This window comes from Muntiacus reevesi, chromosome 2 (genome assembly GCF_963930625.1).
Source record: "Muntiacus reevesi chromosome 2, mMunRee1.1, whole genome shotgun sequence".
NCBI lineage: Eukaryota > Metazoa > Chordata > Mammalia > Artiodactyla > Cervidae > Muntiacus > Muntiacus reevesi.
In genome coordinates this window covers 216,606,646-216,629,556 of record NC_089250.1, presented here as the reverse complement: position 1 = coordinate 216,629,556, position 22,911 = coordinate 216,606,646, and the positions used below count along the sequence as shown (strand labels likewise).

The following is a 22,911-nucleotide window of genomic DNA, read 5'->3' as shown; positions in this document are numbered from 1 at the left end:
GCCAACGCAGCATTAGAGGTTCATCAATCTAATCGTCTCCTTGTTTTATTAATTTAACAGTGCAAACAGCTTATTGTGGAAAAATCAGTTGTCTGCTATATACCTTGAGGCTAAGTGGAGCCTTTTTTTTGTTTGTTTGGTGACACATTTGGCTTTGCCCATCACCTTACGATCTTATTTTTTCCTAAGAAGCTTTTCATACATTTCAGTGACCAAATGAGGTCACTGAGTGAACATTAATAGATCAACAATGAGAAGAGTGTCAAGGGAGGTATTCTAAGCCTCTTTTAGGTCTGTTTCATGGTCCCTTATTCATGGCTTTACGTATCCATCACAGATCCACTATCTGCCAAGGAGCTCAAGGCAAATGAATAAGGAAATTCAAATGTTCTTATTTGTAGTATCAATCTCAATTGATGTAATTATGCTCAGCACTGTGCCAACTTTTTGTAAGTATTATTTAAGCCTCACAGCAATTCCAGTGGATTAAATACTATTGTCTCTTTTTATCAGATGACACAGAAAGGTTAAGTAATCTACCCTGTATCTCATGGTTAATTTGTAGCAAAGCCAGGATTAGAATCCAGAAAGGGTAACTCCAAAGCCCTCATTCTGAGAAGCAGAACTGCTGTCTCACTTGAGTGGTGAGAAACACTGGGCTCTCACTGCCCTCTGCATCATAAAAGATTGAGGAAGAGATTAAAATGTTACTTTCCTGATGGGGGCAGAGGTTTACTAGAGAGGATAAAGAACCTCTCTGCTGTGAGGAAAAGAAAAATAAAATGTCTGGGAAAAAAAGAAAAGAAAACCTTTATCTCCAGAAAGATGAAATTTGTCTGGTGTGGGTCTGTCTGAAGCAAGCTGAGGTCTGCAGCCCTTTATGTGCTATTTCCAAATGAAAAGTGGAATACCGACGATCTTTCCTCATATGCTTTCATTTTGAGTATTGGGCTCAGATTCATTAGAAACATGTCATATATCCAACATTAGGAGAAAAACAGCTTGAAGAAGTAATGTATCTCCGGGGGTTGTGAGATTTGAGGCTGTTGACCTTTCATTAATGATGAAAGCAGAGGGGTAGTCAGAGAAGATGATACACAGAGTTACAAATGGGGGAGCCTCACTAGGAACATGAAGGGGCTACATGTGAACACCTGCTGCAGCGGGGTATGGGTTGTAGCATCTTGCCTTGGCTCCTTTCTGTCCTGACAGGTGTGGATTTTGATCAGGGCCTGAACACCATGTGGACTGCAGATGAGATTGCCCGGCTGTGTTACGAGCACTATGGGAGCAGGCTGCCCAAGCAAGGGAAGCCTGAGCCCAACCGCGAGTGGACATTGCTTGCAGCCGTGGTGAAGATACAACCCACAGCTGACCAGGCCTGCGACCGCTCTGATGGACCAGTGCAAGGTGAGACCTTTTCTCCCTGAAACACTCTCTCCCAGTAAGAGACACAGGGCTAGCCAGGGATGGTGGTGGTTGGGTATGATCCAAGATGCTGGGTACGTTCTGCTGCTGCTGGCCAGGTGCTGCGGGACCTCTGGTGGCGGGAGATGGCTGTGCAGAAACCACAGTCCTCAGCTGAGGCAGCCTGTGAGGGAGCCCTCTGGACGAATGTGCAGGGAGGATATTAAACTTGCCGACCATTCAGATTCTGAGAATTCATTTTATGATTTGCTTTTTTTTTCCCCCCTCAGTGACAAAGGAAGTTGTCTCAATGGGAACAGGAACCAAATGCATAGGCCAGTCCAAAATGAGGAAGAGCGGTAAGCCTGGGTGGGGTCTCAACAGGGGCTGTTAGGGAGTTTTAGAAAACAGGTATCACCTGTTTCTCTTCCCGGCAGAGCAAAGGGGCCTTATTTGCAGAGCACAGGGGCGTATCACTAGGTGGCTGACCTTTCACTTCCTGCTGACTGTGCTCCAGTTGGAAGGACAGAACTCATGTAAAGAATGGAAATGAGTTTCAGAAGCAAAGGCTGCCAGGAACATCTTTCTGAGTGGATTGAAAGTTGGCCAGTTACTTTCATGCTCAAACCAAAAGGTCCCTGAGTTTAGCTTTCCATAGTACATCTGAAGCCCCAGAAAGCAATCGTGAATCAAATGGAGGTTTTGGCACAAGAAAGAGTAAGAAAATCCCTTAGAGGTCTGGCATCTTCACTTTCTGGATGCCAGTTAACAGATTCCTCCTCCAGTTTCCTTCCCTCATCTCCTACTTTTCCCTGGGATATGAGGTTGCTGTTCCAGGACCACTATTGATTGAATTCAACAGAATTGCATCACCATGGGCACAAGTATGGCACCAGGGTACAAAAGATCTGGACCTGTGTCCTCCTGATAAAGATCTCCCTATAAATCAGGAGTTCTCAGCTAGGGGAGATTTGCCCTCCAGGAGACATTTGCAATGTCTGGAGACATTTTTGACTGTCAAAACTGGGAGAAGGGGAATATGCTAGTGGTCTCTAGTGAGTAGAGTCCAGGAATGCTGCCAAACATCCTGCAGTGTACAGGACAGACCCCCCCCCCCCCACACACACACACACACACAGAGCATTTTCCAACCCGAAATGTCAGTAGTTGAGGAAACCCTGCTGTAAATGCTGTGCCAATAATGATTGTGCTGCTTTCTGGCAAAGCCCTCCAGGAGTTATGTGACCAGTCTGGGTGCTGGGGAAAACTGCCGTGTTCTGCTTTCAGGAACCAGGTTCCATATGTTTTCACTAGTGTCTTGTCTTTGCCACAGGTGACATCCTCAATGATAGCCATGCTGAGGTCATAGCCAGAAGGAGCTTCCAAAGGTAAAGCCACATTGCCAGAGAGCTTGATCTAGCATGGGTGGGGGGTCCCAGAATTTGCATGTCTAATAAACCCCCACTTCAGTTCAGTCGCTCAGTCGTGTCCCACTCTTTGCGACCCCATGAAGCGTGGCACGCCAGGCCTCCCTGTCCATCACCAATGCCCGGAGTTTACTCAAATTCATGCCCATCGAGTCGGTGATGCCATCCAGCCATGTCATCCTCTGTCGTCCCCTTCTCCTCCTGCCCCCAATCCCTCCCAGCATCAGGGTGTTTTCCAGTGAGTCAACTCTTCGAATGAGGTGACCAAAGTACTGGAGTTTCAGCTTCAGCATCAGTCCTTCCAGTGAACACCCAGAACTGATCTACTTTAGGATGGAGTGGGTAGATCTCCTTGCAGTCCAAGGGACTCTAAAGAGTCTTCTCCAACACCACAGTTCAAAAGCATCAATTTTTCGGCACTCAGCTTTCTTCACAGTCCAACTCTCACATCCATACATGACCACTGGAAAACCATAGCCTTGACCAGATGGACCTTTTTTGGCAAAGTAATGTCTGCTTCTTAATATGCTATCTATGTTAGTAATAACTTTCCTTCCAAGGAGTGAGCATCTTTTAATTTCATGGCTACAGTCACCATCTGCAGTGATTTTGGAGCCCAAAAAAATAAAGTCTGACACTGTTTCCACTGTCTCCCCATCTATTTCCCATGAGGTGATGGGACCAGATGCCATGATCTTAGTTTTCTGAATGTTAAGTTTTAAGCCAGCCTTTTCATTCTCCTCTTTCACTTTCATCGAAAAAGCTTTTTAGTTCCTCTTCACTTTCTGCCATAAGGGCCCCAGGTAATACTAATTATGTCAGCCTCTGAACTGTACTTAAAATACAGTTTGTCTAGTCTAGACAGGGGTTCTTATGCTTGATTGTGCTTCCGAATCACCTGGAGGGTTTGTTAAACCTCAGATAGCTGGGCCCATCCCTAGGGGTTCTGATTCAGCAGATCCAGGTGGAGCTTGAAAAGTTGCGTTTCCATTTTTTTTAATGTTTATTTATTTGCCATCTCGGGTCTTAGCTGCGGCCCGGGGCATCTGTGTTGTGTCCTGCAGGATCTTTCCCACGTGGCGCATGAACTCCAGCTGCAGCACATGGGCTCCAGTAGTTGCGCCCTGGGGGCTTAGTTGCTCCACAGCACATGGGATCTTAGTTCCCCGACTAGGGATCGAACCCTAGTCCCTTGCATTGCAAGGCGGACTCTTAACCACTGGATCACCAGGGAAGTCCCAGAAGGTGCATTTCTAATAAATTCCAGCTGGTGCTGCTGGTTCCTGGACCCCATTTTGAGAATCACTAGATCCTTCTCATAATTTCAGGTGGCTACCAGTTTCACTGGTCTCCAGTATCTCTTTCCTTCTTAGTAATCACCCAACCAGAGTCTCTCCCTTGACCACAGAGATGGGTTGTTCGCTCTGGTAACCCCCCTCCCTCCACGTCCCATTAGGTACCTGCTCCATCAGCTCCACTTGGCAGCTGCCCTGAAGGAGGATAGCATCTTTCTCCCGGGATCTCAGAGAGGACTGTGGAAACTCAGACCAGACCTCCTGTTTGTGTTTTTCTCCAGCCATACACCCTGTAAGTATATTCAAGCCTCTGGATTCATGTTACATTCATCTTTACTTCCTTATTGTTGTCTTATCCGTGTGTATGTTTCTCAAAAAAAAAAAAAAAAAAAAAAAAACTCTTTAGCTAACATATGGTTACAGCCAGTGACAGTGCCTTTTTGTGAACAGCCCAGTGTGCCTGATCACTTCTCCACCAAGGAAAGTGGAGGGAGTGTCACCCTACTATTATTCAGTTCTCAGTTCCCAATCATGGTCAGGAAGCTTAAAGGTCCAAAACCAGCAATAGGGCTTTGAAGTCCAAAGCCTGAGTTCTGTGGTGATTTATCCTGACACTCATTTCATTCATTTATGAAACACATCAGTTCAGTCGCTTAGTCATGTCCAACCCTTTGCGACCCCATGGACTGCAGCACACCAGGCCTCCCTGTCCATCACCAACTCCCAGAGTGTACTCAAACTCATGTCCATCGAGTCAGTTACGCCATCCAACCATCTCATCCTCTATCGTCCCCTTCTCCTCCCGCCTTCAGTCTTTCCCAAAATCAGGGTCTTTGCCAGTGAGTCAGTTCTTCTCATCAGGTGTCCAAAGTATTAGAGTTTCAGCTTCAGCACCAGTCCTTCCAATGAATATTCAGGATTGACTTCCTTTACAATTGACTGGTCGGGTCTACCTGCAGTCCAAGGGATTCTGAAGAGCCTTCTCCAACAAACACCACAGTTGAAAAGCATCAATTCTGTGGTGATCAGCTTTCTTTATAGTCCAACTCTCACATCCATACATGACTACTGGAAAAACCATAGCTTTGACTGGCCAGACCTTTGTTAGCAAAGTAATGTCTCTGCTTTTTAGTATGCTGTCTAGGTTGGCCATATCTTTTCTTCCAGGGAGCAAGCATCTTTTAATTTCATGGCTGCAGTCACCATCTGCAGTGATTTTGGAGCCCAGAAAAGTAAAGTCTCTGTTTCCATTGTTTACCCATCTATTTGCCATCAGGTGATGGGACCAGATGCCACGATCTTAGTTTTCTGAATGTTGAGTTTTAAGCCAACTTTTTCACTCTCCTCTTTCACTTTCATCAAGAGGCTCTTTAGTTCTTCTTCACTTTCTGCCATAAGGGTGGTGTCATCTGTGTATCTGAGGTTATTGATATTTCTCCCAACAATCTTGATTCCAGCTTGTGCTTCCTCCAGCCCAGCATTTCTCATGATGTATTCCGCATATAAGTTAAATAAGCAGAGTGACAATATACAGCCTTGACGTACTCCTTTTCCTATTTGGAACCAGTCTGTTGTTCCATATCCAGTTCTAACTGTTGCTTCTTGACCTGCATACAGATTTCTTAGGAGGCAGGTCAGGTGGTCTGGTATTCCCATCTTTTGAAGAATTTTCCACAGTTTGTTGTGATCCACACACTCAAAGGCTTTCACATAGTCAATAAAGCAGATGTTTTTCTGGAACTGTCTTGCTTTTTCGATGATCCAACGGGTGTTGGCAATTTGATCTCTGGTTCCTCTGCCTTTTCTAAATCCAGCTTGAACATCTGGAAATTCACAGTTCATATACTGTTGAAGCCTGGCATGAAGAATTTTGAACATTACTTTGCTAGCGAGTGAGATGAGTGCAATTGTGTGGTAGTTTGAGCATTCTTTGGCATTGCCTTTCTCTGGGATTAGAATGAAAACTGACCTTTTCCAGTCCTGTGGCCACTGCTGCATTTTCCAAATTTGCTGGCATATTGAGTGCAGCACTTTAACAGCATCATCTTCTAGGATTTGAAATAGCTCAACTGAAATTCCATCACCTCCACTAGCCTTGTTCGTAGTGATGCTTCCTAAGGCCCACTTGACCTCACACTCCAGGATGTCTGACTCTATGTGAGTGATCACACCATCGTGGTTATCTGCATCATGAAGATCTTTTTTGTGCAGTTCTTCTATGTATTCTTGCCACCTTTTCATTAAACACGTATTTTCTACTATTTGTCAGGCAAGTGTGACATCAGTTATGTAGCAGTGAATAAGACTAGTCCCTCACTTAACCTTTCATTTTTCATGAGATATAGGCAGTCATGGTGAGTTAAGGTAGATTTTGATGAATTTAAGGAGATGTTCGGGTGCTGTAGTTGCATTAGGCAGGAAGACCAGACCTGGCCAGTGGGGTCATTTCTATCCTTTGTTTTTCTGTCTTGAAAATTGAGAATAATTTCTACCCTTGTAGACAACTCAGGGATGATAGTAAAATTTCCTCACCATCAAAATTTTGAAATAAGGATATAAGATTGTCCCATGAGTATTAAACTTTAAAACTAACACATGCTATTAGAGCAGATAGGTAATCACTTTAGAGACAGTAACTAAAGATCATAATTCAAATAAAAAATATAGCTTTATGAGAGAACATAAAATGACATACAGAGGGAGGCAGGGCTCATCCATACTCTATTCTTAGCAATGCCTTTGGACCAAGGCACCCAAGGACCAAAGGATGTTTCTTAACTCAGTGTTTCTCAAACTGTAATATATATAACATGCACCCCAAGATCTTGTTAAACTGAACATTCAAATAGAGCAGCTCTGGAGTGGATCTGGAGGCCTGCATTTCTAACCAGCTCCCTGGTGATGCCAGTAGTACTGACCTGTGGATCACACTTTGAGCAGCCAGGGCCTGGTTGGTCCCAGTAGCAGGTGTAGCATTCTCATGGAGAGAGATATCTGGGGATCACAGCTAGCCTGACCACCTAATCAAACGATGAAAATCAGTGGTCCACAGGCTGGTACTGCTCTGTGAGAGCACCGCTCCGTGGTCACATGAGGAAACTCAGGACTGTTCAGGGAGTTTTTCAAAAAGCTAATTTCTTTCCATTTTAAGCTTATGAGATTTTTATGTATTTTTAAAATAATGATAAATAAGCTTTTTAAAGATCTTACTTGAGGGAATAAAAAGTTGACAACACTCTATTGATCTTAAAATCTTCTGGAGATTTTACTGGTCTGTGAAATCAAAATCTGGAACCGCTGATCTAACTCCCTGGGTGATGGGCAATCTTTTACAGTGGGATGTCCCCACTCGGGGAAGAGAGAACACTAGAGAATGTGACTGACTGACTGACTTGGCATTTATTCCTCATCACTGACTGTGAAGTTGGTGCCTGGGTTGGCTACTTCAGACTTTTACATTTGAGTTATGTTAGCATGACTCAGACTCCTGAGTTCAGACATCGGTCAGGATCAAATCTCTGAGCCTTCGGAGTGGGAGGTGGGCCCTGGGGAATTCTTCAAAGTTCCTGTCACCTTGTGAGGTTTCTGGAAGCCTGCCAGCCAGCCTCTCTGGCAACACTCCCATTTCTGCATCTCTTGTCTCTCCCACTGCCTAGATTATATAGACCACAGATGTATTATTTACACACTTTAGAAAAGTGGTACACATTAGGTTAGTGTTTGAAGAATCTCCCTTCTCTTGGGAAAGCTATGCTTTTTACTGACCTTTGGTTTTCTTTGGTTCCATGTAAACACAGAGTAAGTCGGAAATCTCTAAACCAGCACAGGGAAATACCAGTTATGCAAGTCTTTACTGAGAGCATATGCGAGGTGGTGAAATTGTGAGCTTTATTTGCCAAACTTATTTAACCATGAAATCAACCCTTCACTTCTACCTTCCAAGTCATCTTGGGGATAACACTCCACAAAATGCACGTGGGAAACCGTGCTCATTCTAAACCAGGGGTCCCCAACTCAGGACAATTTTGATCCCCAAGGGACACTTGGCAGCATTTGCAGACATTATTGATGATCAGACTCAGGGGTACTATCAGTATTTAGTAGGTAGAAACCAGAGAGACTGCTAAACATCCTGTAATATATAGAACAAGCCCCTATGGCAAAGAATTATCTGGCCCCAAATGTCCATGTGGAGGTTGAGAAACCTTGGTCTAATCTAGTGTTTCCAAAACATCCTGGGATCTTTGTTAAATGGTTCAATTTTTGAGACTTCTTCCACTGAGAGATTCTAGCTCACTGGGTCATCAGTGAGAACACCAGAGAATTGTTATTCGGGAAATTTGGCCAAGTGTTCTTAATTCATCTCAGGTCAGCTGGGAGAAGAGTATTATCATTTAAGGCAGTCATTCTCAAACTCAAGGTTGTATCAGAATCACATAGAGAGCTTGTTAAAACAGACTGCTAGGTACCACCTCCAGAGTTTCTGATTCAACAGGTCTACAGGATTGGTCCCAGGATTTGGCATTTCTAACAAGTTCCCAAGGGATGTTCATGCAGCTGGTCCGGGGGCCTCGCTTTGGGAACCACTGGTTTAAGGGATTTCTTCTCCTGCAGGTGGGGATGCCTCCATCATTCCAATGCTTGAGTTTGAAGATCAGCCTTGCTGTCCTGTCAGTAGAGATTGGGCCTGTAACCCCTCAGTAGAAACTAATGATAACCTAGAAGCTCCTGAAGATAAAAGGAAATGTGAAGACCCAGAGAGTCCTGTGACTAAAAAAATGAGGCTGGAGCCCAGGACTCCTGATGGTACAGCTCACTGTCAGAGTTTTGGCAGTCAGGAAAAGGGCCCAAATCCACCAAACATCAACAACTCTCATCTCACGGCAGAGGAACTGGCCAGTGTCACTGGAATGACCCCTAGTGGTGCCAGAGTGGTGGACGTTTATAGAACTGGAGCCAAGTGTGTGCCTGGAGGAGCTGGAGACTCGAGGAAGCCTGGCACTGCGTATCACCGGGTGGGGCTGCTCCGAGTGAAGCCAGGCCGGGGGGACAGGACTTGCTCCATGTCCTGCAGTGACAAGCTGGCACGGTGGAACGTCCTCGGATGCCAGGGGGCACTACTGATGCACTTCCTAGAAGAACCCATCTACCTTTCAGCTGTGGTCATTGGAAAGTGCCCGTGCAGCCAGGAGGCCATGCAGAGAGCGCTGATCGGGAGGTGAGAGGTGGGGAGGGAGCCGTCCCGCCAGAAACAGTCCAGGAGTGTGTCCACGGGGCCTTGAACACAGATACAGACGTAGAAGTTAGGCATTTGTCCTAAGGAAGTGATTAAGAAGGTGCTCAAACATTAGTTTTGTGTACACTAATTAAGAAAAAAAAGGAAACCACATAAATGGCCAGCTATAGAAGATTGTGATTGTTTTTTACAACTAATACTGATGAGAATTAAACATGGAAAAATGGTCATAATGTTTAAACAGCAATTTAGAAGGTAAGATGAGTTCCTTTCAGTCTTAAAGTATATTATGTCCATATAAAAAAACATTATAGAAAGATATATACCAAGGTATTAATATGATTACCTTTGAGTTATGGTATTATGGGTGATTTTTTTCTTCTTTGTGATTACTTTCTTTTTTTTTTGCAGTGTGCATAGTTTGCTATTGTTATGTTTAAGAACACTCAAACATTAGTGTTAATTTTTTAAAAGAAAAAAGATGAAGGATGACCACCCAAGTGTGATCTCCCTAAAGAAGGGTGGCCACGCCTGATTACTGCCATAGTAACCAAGAGCAGAATACAGCCAGGGCTGGGAAAGCCTGGATGCTCTTGTCAAATGCACTCTCCTAAAGCCAGCTCTTGGGAGCAGTGCCAGGATATGTCCCACTGATTCCACTCCAGGTACATACCCAAGAGGAATGAAGACATACATCTACATAAATGCTGTGCACGAGTGTTCAGAGCAACGTTAGTCATAATACCATAAAACTGAAACAACACAAATGTTCATCAGCTGCTAAACAGATAAGTAAAAGATGGTAGCTCCCTTTAGTGGAATGTTAGTCAGCCACAAAAAGGGATGGAGTCTGATACATGTCACAACAGAGATGAAGCTTGAAAACCTTATGCCAAGTGGAAGAAGCCACACGTTGTATGATCTCATGGACTGAAATGTCCAAAGCAGGCACATCCAGAGAAGGTAGATTGATGGGAGCCGGGGGCTGGAGAAGGAGACGGGGAGCTGCTGCTGTTACGGAGTGACTTCGGATTTCTCTCGAGGTGACGGATGTGTTAGGTTTTGGTGCTTGCTGCACAAGTCTGTGACTGAAAACACTGAATTGTAACTTAAAGTGGGTGAATTTTATGGTGTATAAACATACCAGTAAAGATGCTCAGGGGGGAAAAAGGCAGTCCTAGGCACGGTGCCCAAGGCATTTTCTCTGTTTTCCATGTTTCTTGATTCTGAGACTTTAAGTCGCTGTCTGCTCAGTTCTAGATCCACTTCATGTTGGCATCTACTTTGTATGAAATAGTCAAGACAAGAAAAAACTGAAGTTTTATATTACAGAATAATTATGGTTTCTGGTATATTTGAATGACTCCTTAGGAAGCTGATGCCAACAGGTTAATATTTCTGCTTAAGGTCTTCAAATCTTTCAAACCCAATACGAGGAACACAGTTTGGTGCTACTGAAGTCCCTGAGGAATGGTGATAAGTTCATGGCTTCCCTTCAGAGTGACGGGAGTGAATTTCCCTCATTTGTAAGGTTCAGAGGATCTCAGTTCTGTTCTGTCCCTACCTCCTGTACCATCCCCATAAATAAATAAACACATGCACACACCTTCTAAAGCTTTTGCCTCCTGCTGAGACGTGGGTGGTGATGTGGTGCACAGCCCTAGATATTCTCTTTGTCGAGGAGTAAGCTAAATTTCATGCATTTTCCCTCATATTTAGGTGTCAGAACGTCTCAGCTCTACCAGAAGGCTTTGGAGTTCAAGAAGTGAAAATACAGCAGTCAGATTTACTGTTTGAACAGAGCCGCTGTGCCGTGCAGACGAAAAAGGCTGACAGCCCAGGCCGACTTGTTCCTTGTGGGGCAGGTGAGGGGTCCAGGTTCCACTTGCTCTGGAGTCACTTGTCCCCAGACTGTAGAGTGGCCTGGGGTAGCGGTTTCCCACACAAGTTGTCAATAACGTGGGCTCAGGAGACACCCACACTTGGTCAGGATCATGCTGTGTGACCCTGGGCAACTTGTTCTCTCTTAGCCTCAATTTGTTCATCTTCAGATAAGAATTTGTCATTTATTTATCAGCGTTGTTATGAGGAATAAATGAGAAATTCTGTTTCATGCATTTGCTGAGTGTCCAGCATATAATAAATGTTCCAACGATTGTTAGCCCTGATGGTGGTGACGATGAAGAATCATGAGCTACTTTATACTCTTGTACTCCGGAGGGCAGGCGTCAGAGTGACAGCCAGTGTCTCTGACATCATATCCAACTCTCATGGGTCTGCAGTGGTAGGGAAATATTCTTACTAAAATACCTCTGACATTTACGGAAAACTGAATAGCTTTAACCCCAGAATGTTACCTTTTCACAGCCATCAGCTGGAGTGCAGTGCCTGAGCAGCCCCTGGATGTCACCGCCAATGGCTTTCCCCAGGGGACAACAAAGAAAGGAGTCGGACGCCCACAGGCCAGGTACAGAGTGCTGGGGCAGGAGGCAGAGGTGTTCACACCTCACCCCCTCTGGTGCCAGAATGTTTCCATACCCTCAGAAAGAGCCCCCACGCCCACGAGCAGTCCCTGCCCTCCAGTTCTCTCACCCTTGGCGCCCACAGGTCTGCTTTCTGTTTTTGTGGATTTACCTGTTCTAGACTTTTCTCTACATGGAATCATACAATATGTGGCTTCTTTCACTTAAGCATGAGGTTTTCAGGCTTCATCCATGTTGTATCATGTGTCACTCCTTCATTCCATCATATGGATATGCCAATTTGGAGGGGGGCGCTGGTGTTTTTAATTTTTATTTTTTGGCTACACAACTTGTAAGATCTCAGTTCCCTGACTAGGGATCAAACCCTTGCCCCTGCAATGGAAATGCAGAGTCCCAAAAAAAAAAGGAAATGCAGAGTCCCAACCACCAGACCGCCAGGGAATTCCCTGGGTATACCAGGTTTTTAATCTGGTCCATTGATGGTTATTTTACTTTGAGGGTATTCTGAATAATAATTCTTCTCTGAACATTCAGAATGCAAGCTCTTGGGTGGATATTTGTTTTCAACTCTCTTGCCTATACTTGGAGTAGGATTGCTGGGTCATGGGATAACTTTATATTTAACTTTGGAGGAACTGCCAGACTGTTTTACATAATAGCTGCAACATTTTAGACTTCCATCAGCAGTATATGAGAATTTCATTATCCCACATCCTTTCCAACACTTGTTTTTATCTGTCTTTGATTGTAACCATTGAATGTGAAGTTCTATTTCATTGTGGATTTGATTTGCATTTCTCTAATCACTAATGATGTTGAGCATCTTTTCCTGTATAGCCAATTGTATATCTTCCTTAAAGAAATATCTATTCAGATCTTTTGCCCACTTTTAAAATCAGTTCGTCTTTTTATGGTTGATTTGCAAGATTTCTTTGTATATTCTGGGTATGAACCCTTTATCAGATACATATTTCAAATGTTTTCTCTAATTCTGTGGATTGTCTTTCATTTTTTTAAAGTGTTCTTTAAAGCAGGAAAGTTTTCTGTTTTGAAGAAGTTCGTCTTATCTGTTTTTATATTTCATGGTGTGTGCTTTTAGTGTCATGTAAAAATCTGTAGTCGAATCCAAGGGCACAAATATTTACCTAGTATTTTCTTCTTGTAGTTTTAACTTTTGTATTTAGGACTTTGATATATTTGATTTAGTTTTTATAAGGTATGAGGTAGGGATCCAACTTTATTCTTTTGCATGTGGATGTCTTTATCCCAGCATCATTTCTTGGAAAGGCTATTCTTTCCCCTTGTTGTTGTTCAGTTGCTCAGCCATGTCTGACCCTTTGTGACCCCATGGACTGCAGTAAACCTAGCTTCCCTGTCCTTCACCATCTCCCGGAGCTTGCTCAGAGTCGTGTCCATCGAGTCGGTGATCCCATCCAACCATCTCATCCTTGTGGCCCCCTTCTCCTCCTGCCTTCTATCTTTCCCAGCATCAGGGTCGTTTCCAGTGAATCAGCTTTTCCCATCAGGTGGCCAAAGTATTGGAGCTTCAACTTCAGTAGCAGTCCTTCCAATGAATATTCAGGGTTGTTTTTTTTTAGGATTGACTGGTTGGATCTCCTTGAAGTCCAGGGGACTCTCGGGAGTCGTCTGTAACACCACAGTTCGAAAGCATCAATTCTTCAATGTTCAGCCTTCTTCTTTGCCCTGGAAGATTTGGAAAGAACACTTTCTTGGGTCTTAACCACGAGAGATTCTGGTTTTATAGAACAAGGCTGGAACCCAAGAATCATTTATGAAGCTTCACAGTGATTAGACTGGCAAGAAGAGTACCCTAAATACAAGACTTTGCATCTTCAAATTGACTTTTATTGAAATGTGGAGCATGTGATCTGCTGGACATAAGACTTGGATATCATGCGTATGTGTTTGGAGGTTCTGCCTTATTGGTTCTTCTTTTGTTAAATGTTCATCTTGGCCACTCTGCTTTTCACTCCCAGTGAACCACAGAGGGTCTGCAGTAACCCAAGGGAGGGTGGGGCTGTGGGCTAGTAGCCTCTCCATCAAGGTCTTTCCATCTGTCTTGACTGAGCTGCTGCTGAGTGACTGTTGTCAGACTCCCACAGTTTAAAAGTAGTTCTTTTCACTTTAAGTGGCTCTTCCGTGTCTTTTTTATGCCCCCTTATAAAGAGTTGTGGGAGAAGGCAATGGCAACCCACTCCAGTACTCTTGCCTGGGAAATCCTGTGGATGGAGGAACCTGGTGGGCTGCAGTACCTGGGGTCACTAACAGACGGACACGACTGAGCAACTTCACTTTCACTTTTCACTTTCATGCACTGGAGAAGAAAATGGCAACCCACTCCAATATTCTTGCCTGGAGAATCCCAGGGACGGGAGCCTGGTGGGCTGCCATCTATGGGGTCGCACAGAGTCGACAAGACTGACGTGACTTAGCAGCATAGAGTTGTATTGTAATGAGAGTTCACAGGTGGATTTGTTTCTTTTCTTTTTGACATGCTTATTTGTCTCTCTCAACAGAAACAATAATAACTTACATTGTTTCAGACTTTTTAAAAAAAGTTTCTTTTTTTTCACAAACACTAACAAGGGTTCAGACTCCTATTCAAGAGATCTGGCCTGTCTCTTGGTGGCCTAAGCTATTGAATTGAGTAGTATTTACAAAATTGCTGCTGTTGTTGTTGTTTTGTTTTTAGGGATAGAGTTTTTTTGCAAGTTTTCTCAAGGACCTCCCAGCTTCAGGCCAAAATCTGCATCTCTCAGGGGATCAGCCCTTAACCACAGACCAGGATGTGTGTGCAGAGCAGGTCAGGAGGGACAGGAACCACACTTCCTGCTGAGTTCTGCCTTTGCAGTCAGTGACACCTAGCATCAGCCCATACTGGCCCCACCCACCTGCCTGTGGCTTTAGTTTGTTGTTTTGCTGAGGTCTAAATGCTCTTCATTGTGAACCCACACCATCTTTTACCTTAAAAACTTGCCTTACCACTGCTTTCTGGCTCAGAATTACCATCTTTTCTCCAGATTCCCAAAGTGCTGTTTTCCAGCTTGTCCCAATATGTCAGTGTTTTCTGTGTGATTGGGAGTGCCTGTGTTCCCACCCTGGCTCTGTCTCCAGTTACCCAGGTGTCTTTGGACAAGTCCATTAGCTCTCTGGGCCTCAGTTCAGTTCAGTTCAGTTGCTCAGTCTTGTCTGACCCTTTGTGACCCCATGGACTGCAGCACGCCAGGCTTCTCTGTCCTTCACCAATTCCTGGAGCTTTCTCAGACTCGTATCCATTGAGTCGGTGATGCCATCCAACCATCTCATCCCCTGTCATCCCCTTCTGCGTTCAGCGTCAGGGTCTTTTCCAGTGAGTCAGTTCTTCTCATCAGGTGGCCAAAGTATTGGAGCTTCAGCTTCAGTATCAGTCCTTCCAATGAATATTCAGGACTAATTTCCTTTATGATGTACTGGTTGGATCTCCTTGCAGTCCAAGGGGCTCTCAAGAGCCTTCTCCAACACCATAGTTCAGAAGCATCAATTCTTCAGCACTCAGCTTTCTTTATGGTCCAACTCTGACATCCATACATGACTACCAGAAAAACCATAGGTTTCACTAGACAGACCTTTGTCGGCAAAGTAATGTCTCAGTGTGTTTATATCTGTAAGACATGTGAGGGCCTCAGTATGTTCGTATCTGTAAGATGAGGATACTGGAGAAGGCAATCTGACTGAGGCTTCTGTCGTATTATGGATGTCTCTCCATTTAGAAGGCAGACTTCATACAGAAGGAAGTTCATGGTGGAAAGAGCAGAAGCTCTGCAGTTCAAGAGACTGATGTTTAATTCCAGGCTCCTTTTTCCCCCAGTAATTGAGGAAATTACTTTACCTCTCTGAGCCCCAATTTCCCCAACAATAAAACAAGGGTAACTCTGAGTATCTATCACCCAGGAATGTGAAAATTAAGTGAGGAAGAGTGCCTCTAACATGGTGCAGGGCTTTCAGTAGACATCTTTTAAGATAGATTTCCCCTTCAGTTATCAAATGAAGCTGCATGTTACATTCGAAAGAATCAGTTGCTTTAATTCTAGAGACTGACCACTGCAGGGGAGAGTGGGTTTTCTCACTTTTCATCCCCAAGTGCTCTCCTGGGACCATTCCCAAGTGCTCTCCACGATCTGGAATACGAACTCAAGACTGGGGTGTTAGAAACACTTAAAATTCTAGTGCAACACTCAAGGTAATATTTTTTATACCTTTTTAAAATTAATTTTTATTGGAGTACAGTTTTCAATTTTGTGTTCATTTCTGCTGTACAGCAAAGTGAATCAGCTATAGGTAAGCGAGCATTCCCTCTTTTTCAGCCTCCTTCCCGTTGAGGTGGCCACAGAGCACTGAGGAGAGTCCTGCGCTGGACAGTAGGATCGCATCACTTCATATGTTTGTTGTTTAGCTGCTCAGTCACGGCCATCTCTTCTGTGTCCCCATGGACTGTAGCCCACCAGGCTCCTCTGTCCTTGGGATTTCCCAGACAAGAATACTGGAGTGGGCTGCCATTTCCTTCTCCATCTTTATACATAGTAGTGTATATATGTCAATCTCAATCTCCCAATTCATTTGACACCTCCCTTCCCTCCCTCGGGATACATAAGTTTGTTTTCTCTATATCTGTGTCTTTATTTCTGGTTTGCAGATAAACTCATCTGTACCATTCTTCTAGATTCCATATATAAGCAGTATCATACAATATTTGTTTTTCTCTTTCTGACTTACTTCACTCTGTATGACAGTTTCTTAGTCTATCTATGTCTCTGCAGATAGCACCATTTCATTCCTTTTTATGGCTGAGTAATGCTCCATTATATATATGTACACATCTTTATCCATTCCTCTGTCGATGAACATTTAGATTGCTTCCATGTCCTGGCTGTTGTAAATAGTGCTGCAGTGAACATTGGGGTGTGTGTGTCTTTTTGAATTATGGTTTTCTCTGGCTATATGCCCAGGAGTAGGATTGCTAGATCATATGGTTGTCCTGCTTTCAGTTTTTTGAGAAACCTCTAAACTATTCTCCTTAGTGACTATATCAACTTACATTCGCACCAATAGTATAGGAGGGTTCCCTTTTTTCCACATCCTCTCCAGCATTTATTGCTTGTAGATTTTTTGTTGATGGCCATTCTGATTGGTGTGAGGTGTCACCTCATTGTAATTTTGATTTGCATCTCTCTAGTAATTAATGATGTTGAGCAATTTTTTCATGTGTTTGTTGGCTATCTCTATGATGGCCAGCAAACACTTGAAAAGGTAGTATTTAAGTCTTTGTGTTTATTGCAAATAAGGAGATAATAACAGGAATCAGGTAAAGGACCCTCATTTTCCAGAAGCTTAATTTTACTGTTTGCCCCAAAGTGGCAAATCCTTTTAAATTATCTTTGCTGTGAAGAGGCATATCCTCTTCCCATCCCACATGAGCTACCACAGCATCCTGGAGAGATCATTACATGGCTCATTGGATTATAAGAGAGAAGGATAAGAGAGTAAACAAACAAAGTGTGTCTAAGTGTGTAAGAATAAAGATAGACCTGGATTGAATGTGAATGTGTGATCTTTAAAAAAAATTATGTATGCATGTATAGCTTTCCTAGCTCTTTGATGCACCAATCAGCAATGTTGACCAACTCACCAGGGAGACATTAATATCTAAGAAAGTAATCTTCACTGCTAAAAGGAACTAGGGTTTATTGGAACATAACATCTAATACTCACCAAGATGGCTCTGCTCCACAGATGACATTAATGGTTATTGTTGGATGAGTCTCTTTGACAGAGAAGTTATTAGTGTAGTCACTCTGTTCCGTTGTTGAACAAGTCTTGAGAAAGGTCTTATTTCTCTGGAGGGAGATCTTTTCCAGCAAAGGAGAGATTCCCAATTTATCTTTATAGATACAACACCTAAACATTACTCATGAGGTGACTTAGACCAAAAGCATTCCTAAGAGAAAGTACCATTTGGTACCCCAGAGAGAAGAATATTGAAAACATTTATAGATCTGTTCTCAAAAAGCTGCTAAGCTCTCTATCACTGATGGCTTCTCATGGTGACGCTAGAACCCTTGACATTTAACCACAGTGTTGGTGAATCCAGCTGGCTCCTTCCTGTGAGGTTTAAGTGATGTGTTTCTTTAATGAACCTTGAGTGGATCCCTTCTCCAGACTACAGAGCATGGCATGGTTGATTGCTGAGGCTTCTTGTTCTTGCAAATGAAATTCCTTGACATATTTCATTAATGTTCTGTAATTATATAGCCAGATGTTCTTTCACAGTTGTACATCAGAAGCCACTGGTTTTTAGCAAAGCTCTCATGGACTCTCCCATCAGTGTTTCAAAGGAAACATGAGCATCTGGGGCAAGATATTAGCTTATTTTTTGTATTCCTCTTTTGCTGATTCTGGGTGATGTGGGCAGTGGAAATGTTGGCTCTGTAAGACTCTCTAGACTTCCTGAAAATGTGTGGTCATGTCACCAAAAATGGTTGCAGACTCTTAAATCTAGAAATGAAATCTTTGATCCTAGGTAACGGTGAGCATATCAACTTATCTACCTGAAAGCATACATGCAATAAAGCATAAATAATGTTTGTTTTTAACTGGGTAAAACCAACTGTGATATAGTACTAATTATCTGAAAAAAATTTCTAAATCTTCCCTTTTTTGAGGGTCATGAACTTCTGGCTTTACTCTTAGTATGTTTCTGTTAGCTATATAAACTTCATTCTCTCTCTTTAGGCCTAGAAAGCACAGGGAGCTGCCAGACAGCCTCATTTCCTTGTCCTGGATGAGATTTTTCCCTGCTTCCCTGCTCCAGTATGTAGAATCATTTCTCTCTAAAGTGCCCTGGTTCTGTTACAGGAGAATAACATCAGCACCTGAAATCCATATTCAAAGCATCCACATTTAATTGTTTCTTACAAGTCTTTAAGTGTTAGGTTGATCTAGCTAGTTGGTATACCAGTGAATGAACTAGGCAAAATATTATGTGAAGCTGTGAGGCTTGGCTAAAATTAATTTCTTAATTGTCTATAATCAGGATGAATTAGTCAGCATTATTCACACTTAAACTAGTGGATGAAAAAAATGAAAAAAAAAATGAAGTTGCCTTTGGTGACCACCCTTTGGATATATTTTCACTAATACTGAACAGGTTAATTTGTTCTTGAGTAATAATTTTCAGTTCTAATGCAATCATATAAACACTTGCCCTGTATTTTAGTTCTGTAATTTAAGTTCAGTTTCAGGGGATTGGTATTTCGATCTGACAGTTCTTACTTAGTGGCAGCTTTAGCTACAGCTCCTTATTAGCTCTACCAGCCCACTTTATTAATTGAGTGGAAAAAATATGAGCACTTTGAGCTACAGGAATTTCACTTATCTGACATCTTTCTGGTCCACCTGCAGTGAACCAATACATGGTTATATATAAAAGGCTCTCATACAGTACAAGCTCCCTGTCAGAGAAACTCATTTTCTTTATAGAAAAAGAAACTATAGTAATTTTATTGAAATCTGTGTTTTAAGTGAACACATATCAAACTTGGAATATTTTATGGGTATGTATATGTATGTCTCTTTCTGGGCATTCTATTCTATTCCATTAATCTATTTCTCCCTGCACCAAAACCATACTCTTAATTACCATAGCTTTCTAAAAAGATGATATCTGTTAGGGGTAAAGTCCCCTTGCTTTGTCTTTCAAGAGTGTCTCAGTTTTTCTTAGACTTTAAATCTAAAGATCAATTTGGGGAGATTTGACATCTTGTCAAGTCTTCAAACCAGGAATATGGTGTTTATCTCTCTATATAATGCTGGTGCCAAATTGGCAGTTATGCCCCACATTTAAAATAGTTTTGAATGTTCACTTATTTAGGTCTTCTTATATGTATTTCAGTAAAGTTTTATAATTTTCACATCTTTTACTAGATTTATTTCTTGATGTTGTATTAGTTTTCTGTTGCTGTATGACAGATTACACCCTCACCCCATGGCGGGGTGGGGGAGAATACCTTAGTGGCCGAAAACAACAATGAACGTTATTTCACAGTCTCTGTGGCTCAGGAATTCGGGAGGAGCTTAGCTGGATACTTCTGACTCAGGGGCTCGTGAGGTTGCACTCTCTCATGTCAGCCAGGATTGCAGTCATCGGAAGCTTGACTGGGGCTGGGGGATCCCGTTCCCAGTGGCTCACTCATGTGACTGCCAGGTCAGAGCTGGCTGCTGTTGGCAGGAGATCTCAGTTCCTCTCAACTTGGGTCTCTCCATAATGCTCCAAGTATTCATCTTTGCAGTGTGATGGCTGGATACCCCTCCTTCCCGCCCGCCAAGAGCATGCATCCCAAGAGAGCAGGGCAGAAGCCACAGTCTTTTATGGGTAGCTTCAGAAGTCATACTCCAACCCAGTCTTCTAATAGTTACTGGTGGCAGCCCTATTCAACGTGGGATGGCATTGCATAAGGGCATGAATTCCAGGAGGCAAGAATCACATTCAGAGATTGCTTTAAGTCATTTCCTTTATTTCATTTTCTGGCCATTGCTACTGCAATCAATTTCTATTTTGTTTATTTCTCTCTTACAATAAATGTACCCAGCAACATTGCTAACTCTTATTATTCTACTAATATATGTATGAATTCTTTTAAAATTTTTTAATGTAGACTATCTTTTGCAAATAGTATTTCTTTTTCAAGTTGCCACTCCTTTTATTTTTTTTTTTCCTCACTTACTGTGCTAACCAGAACTGACAATATCACAATCATCTCTGAATAATGTCTTCAGTTTTTGCTTTTCAATCTTTATTCATTTTATTTCTTGTCTTACTGGCCAGACCTTCTGTATAGCGTTGGATAAAAGCAATGATAGCAAGTATCCCTGTATCATTCTTGATTTTAAGAACATATATCAACTGTAGGATTATTATAGATACCCTTTATGAATTTAAATACTATCTTTCCTAGTCCTAGTTTGCTAAAAGGTTTTAAATCAGTCAGTGGATGTTGAATTCTAACAAATGCGTTTTCTGTACATATTTTCCTCACATTACATTTCTCCTTTGGTCTATTAATGAGATCCATTCGTTTTTTGGTTGTTTTTTTTTTTTTCATGTTAAAGCAGCCTACTTCCCTGGAGGTCCAGTGATTAGGACTCTGGCTTCCCTTGTAGCTCAGCTGGTGAAGAATCTACCTGCAATGCAGGAGACCTGGGTTCGATCCCTGGCTTGGGAAGATCTCCTGGAGAAGGGGAAGGCTACCCGCTCCAGTATTCTGACCTGGAGAATTCCACGGACTGAATAGTCCATGGGATCACAGAGTCGGACACAACTGAGCACCTTTCCCTTCACTTCACTGCTGCGGGCCTGGGTTCGATCCCTGGTCGGAGAACTGAGATCTGACAAGCTGTGCAGCACAGCACAGCCACAAACAAAACGCAGCTTCGTGTTCCTACTGCCGGCAGCCACCCCAGCACAGATGAGGCCCAGAGTGGCATGTGCCGACTCAGGTTCCCCTTTAAGCACTGGTGTCTCCAGTGGGCCAGGTCCCAGCCAGGCAAGGGAGCTTTTCAGCAGACTGTACGGCTCCCTGTCCCATATATGCCAACAATGGCCTCTGTCTCAGCTGATGGTACGATTCTCAAGGATGGAGAGGGATATGGTATGTGCAATAAGACTGTACGTTGTTGGCACACGCCATGCTTCCCAACTTCTAAATCAGCCCATGAATTGTGTATATGAGGGAAAGGAAGGAGGCACATACAATCTAGGCCCCAGCTGTTATGAATGGGCAAAACCAAAAAGACCCAAGGAACTGTTAAGGAATTCACAGTGACTTCCTTCACCACTTCAAACTATGACCATTATGAAGCTTGATTCAGAAGCAAAGAATTCACCTCCCAAGGACTATAATGCCCATAGGAGGAATCTAGAGATTCTTCCTCAGGTGCCTGCGTGAATGGACTTTATAACCACAGTTCATACAGGGAGCAATACTCAGGTCTCTGAAACAAACTTTCAATGTCTTGTAAGCAGTGTTACCCAAGGGGCCAGCTCCCTCGAAAGGAGGTAGCCAAATAACAGCTGATGGGCATCCTTGGGGGCAGAGTTTAGTAATTCTCTCTGCCTTTAGCCCATGTCAGTCTGTCACCTTGATGATTTCACTGCTGATAACGTTTATGAAATGAGAATCATTTTTGGGTCTCAACCTAATCAGACTCTCAGGTCTGGATTTTTCTTGCCAAGCATTGGTGAAAACAGGGACTCAGGACATTCAGACCTAGAAAAATACCATGTGAAGCCCAGTATCTTTGATGGCAGCCTGATGCATATTAAACACTTAATAAATCCTCTTGATCTTCTTTTTTCAAACAGATCCCGAATCAGCAAAGTAGAGCTCTTTAGATCATTCCAGAAGCTGCTAAGCAGTATTTCAGAGGACAAGTGGCCAGACTCACTCAGGTGATGTCATTGACCTACATTTTTCATATTTAGGAGGACTTCTCTTTCACTTCTGCTTTTGAATGGCAGGAAGTTTTGGCAGGAATGGTGTTTCAGTAGGCCAGTGACTACTTAGTACTGACCGCATGCTCTTCAGCCCCCATAGCCCCAGCTGCAGACAGACGTGTGTGTGATCTGAGATGTGACGGGTGCAGAGTTGGTGGGACAGAGTCACAGAGCCTGTGCGCAGAATTGGGGCCTGACCCAACCCAGGTCCTGCTTTATTCCACCTCCAGATGGAGAGCGCTGTGAAAATGTGAATGCTGAGGTGTCAGTGTATTCTGTTGGGAATATTATTCTCTTTTTCTTTTGTTCAATCAGTGGCTGTGAACTAAAGCTCGTTAACTTAAATTACTTTCCAAACACATGAGCAGGTGGGTGGGTGGAATTCAGATGCTAACAGAGTTAGGCCAAATCTCACTGGGTAAGGGCACAGTCCCCAAAAACTGACCTCACTTGGTAGCACCAGCTGCATTCTAGGGGGCCCCAAAGCCACTTACACTTCTGACCAACTGACTAC

At 43.2% G+C, this 22,911-nt stretch overlaps 1 protein-coding gene across 10 annotated transcripts in view; it reads left to right on the top strand.

Annotated features, from left to right (window-relative positions):
* The window catches only part of ADAT1 (adenosine deaminase tRNA specific 1), a 47,129-nt gene that overhangs the window by 1,742 nt on the left and 22,476 nt on the right, over positions 1–22,911 (top strand). For 5 of the 10 annotated variants that reach the window (XM_065925042.1, XM_065925041.1, XM_065925047.1 and 2 more), the window contains exons 2-9: positions 1,230–1,410; positions 1,698–1,766; positions 2,741–2,795; positions 4,291–4,421; positions 8,744–9,347; positions 11,085–11,230; positions 11,733–11,832; positions 22,266–22,352. In XM_065925042.1, coding sequence (XP_065781114.1) covers positions 1,242–1,410; positions 1,698–1,766; positions 2,741–2,795; positions 4,291–4,421; positions 8,744–9,347; positions 11,085–11,230; positions 11,733–11,832; positions 22,266–22,352 — 1,361 coding nt within the window. In that variant the 5' untranslated portion in view covers positions 1,230–1,241. Of the gene's footprint in view, positions 1–337; positions 450–1,212; positions 1,411–1,697; positions 1,767–2,740; positions 2,796–4,290; positions 4,422–8,743; positions 9,348–11,084; positions 11,231–11,732; positions 11,833–13,446; positions 18,692–22,265; positions 22,353–22,911 lie in introns of those variants that run through there. The other 5 variants (XM_065925048.1, XM_065925049.1, XM_065925045.1 and 2 more) reach the window with 4 other exon arrangements.